This window comes from Elgaria multicarinata, chromosome 13, assembly GCF_023053635.1.
Source record: "Elgaria multicarinata webbii isolate HBS135686 ecotype San Diego chromosome 13, rElgMul1.1.pri, whole genome shotgun sequence".
NCBI classification, from domain to species: Eukaryota; Metazoa; Chordata; class Lepidosauria; order Squamata; family Anguidae; genus Elgaria; species Elgaria multicarinata.
The window spans coordinates 21,705,785-21,717,802 of NC_086183.1; the positions used below are offsets into that span (position 1 = coordinate 21,705,785).

Sequence of the window (12,018 nt, forward strand, 5' to 3'; positions counted from 1 at the left end):
CATCAGATCCTTTGTTCTACTGGAAGACCCAGCAATGCTCCCAGGCCGGAAAAACCTGCTAAGCGTACAGTCAGACCAGACCTTCACAAATATGTCTCAGTGGTAGTGTAAACAGGACGCCTGGGTTGTGTACCAAAGTCACCGGGGGAAAGATGGGATGGGGAGAGAGAAGTCTTATAATTGTCTTGGTGCAAACTGGCTTAAGCGAGTCAGTGTGGTGTAGTGGTCAGAGTGTTGGACTGGAACTCAGGAGATCTGGGTTCTAGGCCCCATTCAGCCATGAAGCTCACTGGATTGCTTCAGGCCAGTCATTGGCTCTAACCTACTTCACAGTGTTGTTGTGAGGATAAAATGGAGAGGAAGACCATTGTGTAAGCTGCCTTGGGTTCCTCACAAGAGGAAAAGAAGTGGGATATAAATGTAGTAATAAATAAAATCAGGAATGCAGCACTCCATCTTCAACTCCATCATGTTGGAATACCATCCACAAGTAGAGAGTAGTCTATTTGGTAATTTGTGGCATCTTGTATCCCAACTTTCCTCAAAGGGGCTGAAGGTGGCCCAGGTCAGGATGGGCATTTGTGGCCCTCCAGTTGTTTTGGCATGCAACTCCCATGATCCTTCACTATTGACTAGGCTGGGTAGGATTAGGCCAAAACATCTGGAGGGCCACAAGTCACCCATGCCTGGCATAAATGCTTCTTCTTTGTAATTTTATCCTCGCACAACAGTACTGTGAGATAAGTTAGGCTGAGAAAGAGAGAGAGAGAGACTGTTCATGGCTGAGTGAGGATTTGAAGCTGTCTCTTTTGCACCAGGATGATGGATGTTGGGGTCCTAGCAAAACATAGAGTAGATCACACAAACTCAAAAACTGCCCATCTCAATTGATGGCCTTCAACTGAATCACAGCAAGGTGGTAAATTACCCAAGTTCACTTTTACTTTCAAAAGCAAGAGAAAGAGAACACACCAAGAAGACGATACACAGGTGCTCATTATGGATTTCAACGAGTATTGATTGTACATAAAAATAACTGCACAGGTAATAGTTGGTAAAATTCTTCCATAGGAGACTCGTGTGACAGCAGCTGCAGGCCAGCCAAGGCCATCCTTGGAGAACATGCTGTGGTACAGCAGGGAAACCCACCATGGAGGTTTCCTTAGGAGGAGAGTCCAGGATGCCTTGCCCTGCCTAGAGGGGTAGGGAGAGGGCACCTCCTTCCCCATCATGGGGCAAACTCAGCTTGACCAGTTGGGCTTCCTCACATGGTGGTGTAATGGTAGATAGCCAGAAGAACAACAGGACACTGTAGAAGAGAGGTCATCATGAGAGAGATTCCACTGCAGTCAACAACTATTCCGTTGGAATAGATAGACTTCCTTCCCCGAGATCTTCAGAACGGCATATGGCCCCCAACCTGTTTCCTCAGTTTTATCCTAACAACCCTAGCTGAGATGGCTTTCAATGGGGTTTAGACAAATTTGTGGGAGGATAATTCTACCAAAGATTATCAGTCATGGTAGTTATATTACATGCAATCTTTTAGGTTTTGAAGTATGCCTCTGAAGACCAGTTGCTGGAGAACAACAGAGAGAGAGCAAGAGAGAGAGAGAGCAAGCTGTCACTCTCTGGTTCTGCTTAGGCACTTGGCAGACTGCGGTGAGAAATAGGATGCTAACCTAGATGGACCATTGGCTTGAGCCAGCAAGGCTATTCTTATGAATAACCCTTTGAGATAGGCTTTAAAAGGCGGTTGGATAAATTCCTGGAGGAGAAGGCTATCAATGGCTATTGGTCCTGATGGTTATGTGCTACTTCCACTATCAGAGGCAGTAAGCCTATATTCACCAGTTGCTGGGGAATATGGGTGGGAGGGTGCTGTTGCACCCATGTCCTGCTTGTGGGTTCCTGGTCGACAGCTGGTTGGCCACACTGTGAACAGAGTGCTGGACTAGATGGACCCTTGGTCTGATCCAGCAGGGCTCTTCTTAGGGTCATATGATAGGCTGAGAGAGTAAGGTTGGGTCACCCAGCAAACTCCTTAAGTGAGCAGAGATGGGTGCCTCTGGTCCCACTACTCTCTAGCAATGGTGCACTTGGTAATTTGAGACCCTGGATTTAAGGTGCAATCCTATGCATGGTTAGGCAGAAAAAAGTCCTATAGTTCCAGCGTTCCCCAACCATCATAGCTGGCAGGGGAATGCTGGGAATTTTAGGATTTCCCCCCTGTCTAAATATGCATAAGATTGCGCCTTTAATGATCTAATGAGGGCCTCTTTAGACAGTCATGTGTTTAGCTTCAGTTGTGATGCACAAAATTAACATTTCTCCTCTCCTCTTTGCATGTTAACTTAACTCATAGCACCATCATGACTATGGGAATTAAATGAAGTTTGCTCCTGCTGCCCTGATGCTGAACACATTTCCTTGGGAAGAAGCACCATTCTGTGGTAGAAAAGGATAATATGGGTCATCACCGATGCTAGTCTAACAAATCCCATTCATTTCAATGGGACAAAGCCATTGGACTCATGTTGGATGCAGCCCTATATGCTTAAAGTAAAAAAATCAATAGAGTGAGCACCTGGAACTACACGCCCAGTCGGCTGCTCCCTAACTCTAAAATGTTTAAGAGGAGGGAAGAAAAATGCTGTGGCCCATGGCATCAGCCCTAGTGGGACTCCAGAGGCTCATGCTGGCCCAGGAGCTGACACTGCCTGCAGTACCTGCTGCTCTCCGGATGGCCATTTGTGGGGCCCTGGGCTCCGGGAGCTCCAGACTTTGGCTCCGAAGTTCAGCCCTAGCTGTACCACTGCTCTTAAGCCATGACTACACAATCTTGGCTCTCTACCACGTCTCAGTGGTTTCCTCTCACTTCCTTCTTAAACAAGCCCAACAGCTAGAACTCACCGTGAGCATAAGGATGGCAAAGCCGAACCAGGAGACACCCCAGGCGTAGCTCTGTACCGCGTGCTTGATGTGCTCAAAGCAACCCTGAGGAAAAAGAGGAAGGAAGAGAGCGTGAAGAGCTCCTCGTAGAAGAGAGCTGGAGGTGCCACTAAACCACCCCCCCCCAACAAGGTTCCAGGTAGGGAAACATAGAGGGCTCTTCAGCCCAGAGACGGGAGCCTTTACTCCAGCAGCAACAATCCAAAACCTTGTCATGTAGATGCCCAAGAGTGGTAGGCAACCTCAGGAAAGATGTAGAGAAGCCCCAGTACCTTACTGTTGATGTAGTCCACATGCCCCAGCCTACAGCCCTCTTTGTTGATGATGATGAAGTTACGGTCCCGCTTGCAGCAGTAGAAGGGCCAGGGAGCCACCGCTTCAGGGTACCTGCTTCGGAAGACTGAGGTGTAGTTCACCCAATCCAAGGGATTGTTGGCACCACAACACTGTTGCTAAAGGCAGAGGAAAGGAAAGATGGGAGGGAAGAGTTCATAAATTATCTGGCGTTAGGGCTGAGCTGCTTTTTATCTTCTACAGAAGTTATTGCTTTTTAAGTCATTCATAAATTAACTGGAGTTGTACAGTGATGCACATTGGGGTGAAGAATCCCAAGGATCTGAGCTAGCAGTGACCGACCAAGAAAGAGATCTTGGGGTTATGGTGGACGGCTCCCATGAAAATGTCGACCCGGTGTGCGGCTGCTGTGAAAAGGGCAAAGGAAAGGAATCGAAAATAACTCCAAAAATAAAATAATGCCTTTAAATAGAAATCAGGTGTGACCACACTTAGAAGACTTGTGTGCAGTTTTAGTTGTCGCACCTCAAAAAAGATGTAGAACTAGAAATAAGTGCAGAAAGGGGCTTCAAGGGGATGAAGCACCCCCCCCTCCCCATGAGAGAAGGTTACAACGATTGGGGCTTTTTAGCTGAGGGCTACTTCCAGATGGAGAAGGCATTGTCCAGGTATTCAGTGTTTTTGTTCTAAATGGATGATCTGTGGCAGGAGATGGAAGAAACAGAGGAAAAACACCAGAAGGTTGAAGACATTTAGCTTCATCACACCAGGGTTATACTGTGCAATCACTGCAAATTGTGTGCAAAGGACTCTGAAGTTTTCCATTTTATAATCTGCTTTGACTGTGAAGCACTCCCAGGCATCCTGCTTTAATTGTGCTTCTTAGCCAAAAGAACTGACCTTTATACTGTTAGTTTTACCCTACCCTGTGCCTGTTTGCATTCTCTTCCCCTCCTTATTGTTTTATTATGATTTTATTAGAATGTAAGCCTATGCGGCAGGGTCTTGCTATTTACTGTTTTACTCTGTACAGCACCATGTACATTGATGGTGCTATATATATAAATAAATAAATAATAATAATAATAATAATTTTACTACGTCTTTAGGAGCAAATCTTTTGTTGTTCTCTGAGCGACCACTGGGGGCGCAGGGGAGGATTTGATATGTTTAAAGTACAAATTAAACAATTGCTTACATCTGCGTAGGTTTTAAAGATAGACATCAAAATTGGCACAGTAATAGATATTAAGGAGGGCTTTCAGTATACCAAATTTTAATCAGATTGGGTCATCCGTTGATTTTTTTTAATGATTTTTTTTTACATTTCTCCCCCTTAAGCTCTTTCCTGGTATGCAAAGGCTCTTAGGAATGCTGCCGCCCGGGGTGTGATTTAGCTAGCAACAACAACAATGACGACGACAGCTTTACGCTATGGGGATAATTCGAGGGAAACAGGTACGTGGGATGAAGCCCTCAGTCTGGACCGCACATAAAATCCTGTGAACGAGGCAGGGTGATCGCACCATAAAAACTTAATCTGGAAATGCCTTTAGGGGGTGCAGGGAAAGCAAGTAAGGAGGATAAGGTAGTGGTTTATAAAATTATGAATGGAGGGGAGAATGTGGAGAGGGAGATATTTTTCTTCCTCGCTCATAATACCAGAACCGCATGAGATCATCCACTGATGCTGAATTGTTTGTGAGAGATTTTGGACAGATAAAGAGCTATGCAATTTGCTACCAGAAGACGTAGTGCTGGCCACCAACTTGGATGGGGTCAAAAGGGGATTATACGAATATTCATGCAAGACAAAGCTGTCAATGACTACTTGTCGTGATGGCTGTATGTTATGTCCAGTAACGGAGGCAGTACGGCTGTGTACCAGTTGCTGGGGAAGGCGAGCATGAAGGTGTGATTGAACTCATGTCCTGCTTGTGGGGCTTCCCATGGGTGTGTGGCTGGCCACGTTGAGAACAGAACTCTGGACTCCACAGGACTGCTCTGGACAGCTCTGCCCAGCTGGACCATGGTAGGCTGGCCAGGGGCGTCTTACCTCCATCATGAAGCGATCCCACATCCGAGTCAGCTCCCGGCCTTGCTGTGTGTCAGCAGAGTAGAAGGACAACATCTGTTTGGTTATTAACCTGGAATTCGAAACCACCTGAGGTGGGGCAGGGAGAGAAAATGTTGGTCAGCTACATTCTCCATCACCCAGATCTTTGCAAGACCCATACATTCTGGGTTGCGTAAATCTACGAAAGTTTGTTTTTTGCATAATTTATTCCAAATGTAGAATTTTAGTTGTTGTTCAGGTTGGTGTTTTTTTTTTAACGTGGACATCAAGAATGACAGCCCCTTGTTCCATGAAACCATCATGGCATTGGGGAGTGGGGATCAAAGTGTTTCTAGGTTGTGTCCCCTCGAATGAGGCAAACTGAATTGCTGAAGTGACCCCATTTTTAGGGTTTTAGCTGGTTTTAACCTTGAAAGCCGTAATCATTAATGGCTTGGGGCCTGGGAAGTCATGGATCCATTTCACCCTTGTATTTCTTCCTGCCTGCTCTGTTCAGCATCCAAGGCTCCCCCACCCCCAGATTCTCCAGCCGTCTGAGGTGTGACGGACAGTTACAAGAAGCAGGGTCTTCTCAGTAGTGGCCCTCACTTTGTGGAATGCCCTTCCAGGCAGGATCTGTGGAGCCCCAACACTGCATGTTTGTAGTCACTTGGTTAAATCATGGCTGTTTGAAATGGGTGTTTGTCTTCTCTGTGTGTGTTGTCAAATGCTGTTCCTTTTGAATGTCATTTGAAAATGGCCAATTTGGCCATTTACTTGAATTTTCAGCTTGCTCTGTCAATCCTGTTCCAGCAGGATTGTCCATGAGGACTGATGTATAATTTTTGTACGATGTTTTATTATCACAACCTCGCTCTGAGTTTATTTGGAAGCAAGGCCAGGTATACGTTTTAATAAATCAATAGGCCAAATAGCCATTGTTTTAAGTGCAGCAAACCTTTTCCATCAGATTTTCAAGAACATGGGTGCATGATTCTCAAGGATCAGCTTAACTGGGACACAGTTAAGCCTGAAGAAGCACCATGTAAAGGTCCCGGGGCTTAGAGCTCATCCCATAAGAGACCAATGGTTATAAATCATAATGGCTACATGCAATCTATTGATCCAGTACTGGTATTATCAACTGCTGTAGGCATTTGTCTGTAAACTACAGCCAAATTGGAGGCGGGCAAGAAAGAATGACTAAACTCTCACAAGCCCTTCAGGAATATTGCAATCCAAGGCTGCTCACATGGAGCTACGGCCTACAAAATAGGAAGTGTAATGAGAGGGTAACACCCAGCATTTGGGGGTGCTTGCAGTTAAACAGTGTTAGACAGCCTTCTCTGAAGATGTGTATAAAAGGACTAATAAAGGAAGTTAATTTGAACTTCTTTTAAACTGGAAGTACTTTGTGCATATTGCCTCCAATATTAAATGTTGCATTGCCACGCTTTCTCTATTTAAGGCAACTCTGCTGTAACTTCCCAACATATTTAAATCAAAGTGATTTCATCTTAGTTATCTTGCATCTTAGTTATCGCCAATGTATTTATGAGGCCGTAAGCCCTGGCTTACTTGGCTTGTTCCTAAATCCGGCACCAATCCAGCCACACAAGCAAACAGAAAGACGAGGTAGAAGGCAGACAAAAAAAAGCACCCATGAGGAGCTAAAATACCCCTCAAGGGGACAGAGCCACTGCCTTGCTACTGAAAGGTATCGTTAGGAATAGTTCCATTCCCACCCCGGTACTTACAAAATCACGATGCGTGTAGGAGGTGATGCAAGACGCACACTCAAACAAGTAGACGACCAGGATGAGCACCAGATACTGAGGAGGGGAAGGAAAACAAATTGTGTGATCCCAGCTGCTAAGGCTGCAGCAAGTCAACTTGGTGGGGGGAAAGATGATCTCAGCCACAATATATTGCTGGGAGCTAATCCTGTTGTAGTGCAATGCCGTTTGAGGTTTCTTGGTCTGGAATAGGCAGTTAAGACCCAACAGCTTTATAAAAGGCCTGCTCCTGGGAGATATGGACACCGCTAGCATTGGTTTGTTGATATGGATCAAAATGGTTGTGATATGGATCAAAATGGTTGTCTCAATGTTTGGCCTCTCCTTGGGGTGTTTGGCTGTGGGGAATGTTATAATGAGCAACTGCACTTCAAAATGAAGTTGTAGATCGCAAGCTGAATATGAGCCAACGGTGCAATATGGCTGCAAGAAAGGCCAATGCTATTTTGGGCTGCATTAATAGAAGTATAGCTTCCAAATCACGTGAGGTACTGGTTCCTCTCTATTCGGCCCTAGTTAGGCCTCATCTAGAGTACTGTGTCCAGTTCTGGGCTCCACAATTCAAGAAAGACGCAGACAAGCTGGAGCGTGATTGTAAGACTATGCGGCAGGGTCTTGCTATTTACTGTGTTATCTGTACAGCACCATGTACATCGATGGTGCTATATAAATAAATAATAATAATAATAAGAAGAGGGCAACCAGGATGATCAGAGGTCTAGAAACAAAGCCCTATGAAGAGAGACTGAAAGAACTGGACATGTTTAGCCTGGAGAAGAGAAGATTGAGGGGAGACATGATAGCACTATTCAAATACTTAAAAGGTTGTCACACAGAGGAGGGCCAGGATCTCTTCTCGGTCCTCCCAGAGTGCAGGACACGGAATAACGGGCTCAAGTTAAAGGAAGCCAGATTCCGGCTGGACATCAGGAAAAACTTCCTGACTGTTAGAGCAGTGCGACGGAGGAATCAGTTACCTACGGAGGTTGTGGGCTCTCCCACACTAGAGGCATTCGAGAGGCAGCTGGACAACCATCTGTCAGGGATGCTTTAGGGAGGATTCCTGCATTGAGCAGTGGGTTGGACTAGATGGCCTTGTAGGCCCCTTCCAACTCTGCTATTCTATGATTCTATGTACCACCACACACCCTTGGGGATGAGAGTGGGCTTGCAAAGCACGAGCAGTGATTCTTTCTTCCAAACCACCTTCAGGTTTCCATATCACCACCCACAGCGATGTACACCTCTTCCCACAGGCAGGAGAAGAGCATCAAAGCTGCCTCTGCACCCATAAGAACATCAGAAGAGCCCTGCTAGATCAGACCAAGAGTCCATTGAGTCCAGCATTCTGTGCACCCAGTGGCCAACCAGCCATCAGCCAGGGAAAAACAAGCAGGACGTGGTGCAACAGCACCCTCCCACCCCAGCAATCGGTTGTACATAGGAATACTGCCTCTGCTACTGGAGAGGTAGCACGTAGCTATCAGGACCATTGATAGCCTTCTCCTCCAGGGATTTATCCAACCCCCTTTTAAAGCCATCCAAATTGGTGGCCACCACTACATCTTGTGGTAGTGAGTTCCATAGTTTAACTATGTGCTGTGCGAAGAAATCTTTCCTTTTATCTGTCCTGAATCTCCCACCCATCAGCTTCATGGGATGACCCCATTAGGTTCTAGTATTATAAGAAAATGAGAAAAATGTCTCCCTGTCCACCTTCTCCATACTGTGCATCATGTTGTACACCTCTACCGTGTCTCCCCTTAGCCTCCCCTTTTCTTCCAAGCTAAAACATTCCAGCTGTTGTAACCTTCCCTCATAGGGGAGATGCTCCAGCCTCTTGATCACGGCAGTTGCCATTTTCTGCACTTTTCCTAGCTCTACAATACCTTTTTTTGGTGACCAGAACTGTTTACAGTATTCCAAGTGCAGTTGCACCATAGATTTGTATAAAGGCAGTATGATAATGGCAGTTGGAATCCACGAACATAGCTAGGGAACAGCAGGAGAAACCAGCTGAAAAAGTAGCATCCAGGAGAAGTCCCTCCTTTCGCTTTGCTCAACTCACCAACAACACCATTAGCCGGTTGCCACGGACGAGGCTGATAATGCCAAAGACGCAGACGCAAAAGAAGGAAAACCCGGTGAAAATGGAGATCCAGGCACCTGCATAGACGTCATCTTTGCCCGACACCCCCATGATAGGGTACACTTTGTATGGATCAGCTGTTACCCAGACAGACTCAGCATAAAGCGCCAGTCCTGAGAGCTGCAGGAAAATAGGAATATTGTTGCAAAGGAAAATCACTTATTACCTGTCCAGACTCTTGATACATTAGCTGTCTATTCTCAGCCCAATGCTATCTACACCACTGGGCAGTGGCTCGAATGTAGAAGTCTTTCCCCTTACTTGCTATCCAATCTTTTTAAAACCGTACGCATAGTTAAACTTTGGAACTCACTACCACAAGACGGCATGATGGCCACAAATTCGGATGGCTTTAAAAGGGGGCTGGATAAACTCCTGGAGAAGCTTTTCAATGGCTACTAGTCTGGATGGCTATGTACTACCTCCAGTAGCAGAGGCAGTAAGCACACCAGTTGCTGGGGAACATGGGGAACATCTTGTGGTAGCTAATTTCACAGTTTAACTATGGGCTGTGTGAAGAAGCAATTCCTTTTATCTGTCCGGAATCTCCCACCAGTCAGCTTTATTGGAAGCCTGCCCAGTTCTTAAGACCTTCTGGAGAAGCCCTTGTTTTGGCCTTCAGAGGAGTGTTTGGTGACAACCCGAGAGAGAGGGACTTTATTGGCTGCTCCAAGGTTGTAGAATTACCCCACAGGAGAGGCTAGGGTGTCTCCCTCTCTGCTATCCTTCTGCTGGCAAGCAAAGATTGTTTTATTCAAGAAGGCCTACAAGTGCATCTCCTGAGTTGAGTGCTCTTTTTCATTTTTTATTCCGTAATTGTTACGTTTTTATTGTATTTTAATGTATTGTTTTATTCTTTAAATCAGTTGTAATTGTGCCTTGTAAGGTGCCTTGAGTGACTTTTTTTGGTAGGAAGATGGATCAAATACATGAATGATAAATATTAATAATAAATAATAAATTTTAGGATGCTTTTAGGATGTTTTTAATAATGAATATTATGTTTTAATTCAGTTTTATGTATTTTATCATTTATTGTTGTTCCCTGCCTCAATCAGAATGGAGAGGCGAGTAAGAAATAAATTTATTATTATTATTATCTGACATTTTTATTATTATATATTAATTACATTTATATTGCGCCTTTTTTCCTCCAAAGAACCCAAGGCAGCATACATAATCCACCGTCTCCTCTCCATTTTATCCTCACAACAACAACCCTGTGAGGTAGGTTGAGCTGAGAGTCTGTGACTGGCCCAAAATCACCCAGCAGGCTTCCATGGCCGAGTGGGGACTAGAACCTGGACCTCCCAGCTCCCAGTCTGATACTTTAGCCACTACACCACACTGGCTCAATATTTTTTAGTATTTTGGCCTCACCTATTTTGCTACTCCCCGTTTGCCTTGGGCCCTGCCCACTACTGGCAATGAGCCCCTGGAGATATCAGGGATTGAACCTAGAACCTTGAGACTGCCAAGCAGGTGATCTGCCACTAAGCTACGCCCCATCCCCTTAAACACAGCCATTTTTTAAGGAGTAGGGGGGGAACCAGTTCAGCCCACCCCACACACATTTTTCCAGTTTCTAGGCCTAAATCCAAGAGTTTCCCTTCCTTCTATGATAGTGCAGCTCCAGCACTCTCACCATGATAATAACGTTGCCCATCAACAGGAGCCCCACAACAAAAGGTGACCCTTTTTCTGCCATGCTTCCCAGGAAGAGCTCTTTGTACCAGATGCTCAGATTCTGCAGAAGGGAAAGAAAATCAACAACACAAAAATAAACAGAATAAGGGGGGACCTGAAAAGGACCAGAGTGCATCCCATCAAGTGAGGAGTACTTGGGATTATGGTTCTCCCCCACTGAATGGGCCATCTCTGCAAGCCAGCCCGGTCAATTCCTCCCTTTCAATATCCATCCCCTATAACATCCAGAGATAAAGATCATCTAGTGAGCCACACTCCATGAACACCTTTGCCTGGTTAGATCATGTAGTATTTTAGAGAAGGGTCTTTTTAGTGCTGGCCTTTCTGTTATGAAATATAGGGTGATCCTATGAAAAGGAGGACAAGGCTCCTGTATCTTTAACAGTTGTATTGAAAAGGGAATTTCAGCAGGTGTCATTTGTATATATGGAGAACCTGGTGAAAGCCTTGTGGGTTTTTTTCTTTCTTTTTTAACCATCTGTATTGCTTTTTCTAAGGCTTATGGAAGAACCAGGGATTTGGTGAAATGGGAGTTCTGTTGCAATGGGAGGTAACCTATGGATAAGTCAACTTATGTATGAGAGGTAACCTATGGATAAGTCAACAACCAACCTAATGACCCAAGTACTGTTGAGGATAGAGGAGATGTGAAAGTCCCCTGACCGGAATCTCTGTGTGTCTGTCTGACCAGGGAGTGCCTGTCCTCAGGCATTAATTCTTGCCCAGTTGTTCCACAATGGACAGGACTAACTTGTCAGGTTGGACATACCTATGGGACAGCATTGCAGAGATTCCTGGGTGTCCGCATTGCACCATCCAGGGGTGGCTTTTCAGGCAGACGGAAAAGAAAGTGACCGGGCCAGTGTGTGGCCTACAACTCAAACCTGTTTTGCTGTGTACAGTTGGCCATGGCCTACTTTTGAGGGAATGCCAGTTTGCTCATTGCACGGCACTGAAGAGACCACCAGCTCCTACCTAGTCCATGGAGGACAGTCCAAGAGGGCAAGATGCAACAGGTTACTCTCCATCTCACCAGGGCTATTCGAAAGAGGCTTTTGACCTTA

At 45.5% G+C, this 12,018-nt stretch overlaps 1 protein-coding gene across 1 annotated transcript; it reads right to left on the minus strand.

The window, feature by feature from the left end:
* Nucleotides 1–1,233: 1,233 nt before the first annotated feature.
* UPK1A (uroplakin 1A) lies at nt 1,234–10,955 on the minus strand. The gene is made up of 7 exons (XM_063139981.1): nt 10,893–10,955; nt 9,167–9,367; nt 7,060–7,134; nt 5,303–5,410; nt 3,225–3,404; nt 2,914–2,997; nt 1,234–1,309 (listed from the first exon to the last, which is right to left on the minus strand). Exons 1-7 carry the CDS (start codon nt 10,953–10,955, stop codon nt 1,265–1,267), a joined length of 756 nt encoding a protein of 251 aa, XP_062996051.1. The 3' UTR covers nt 1,234–1,264.
* Nucleotides 10,956–12,018: the final 1,063 nt, after the last annotated feature.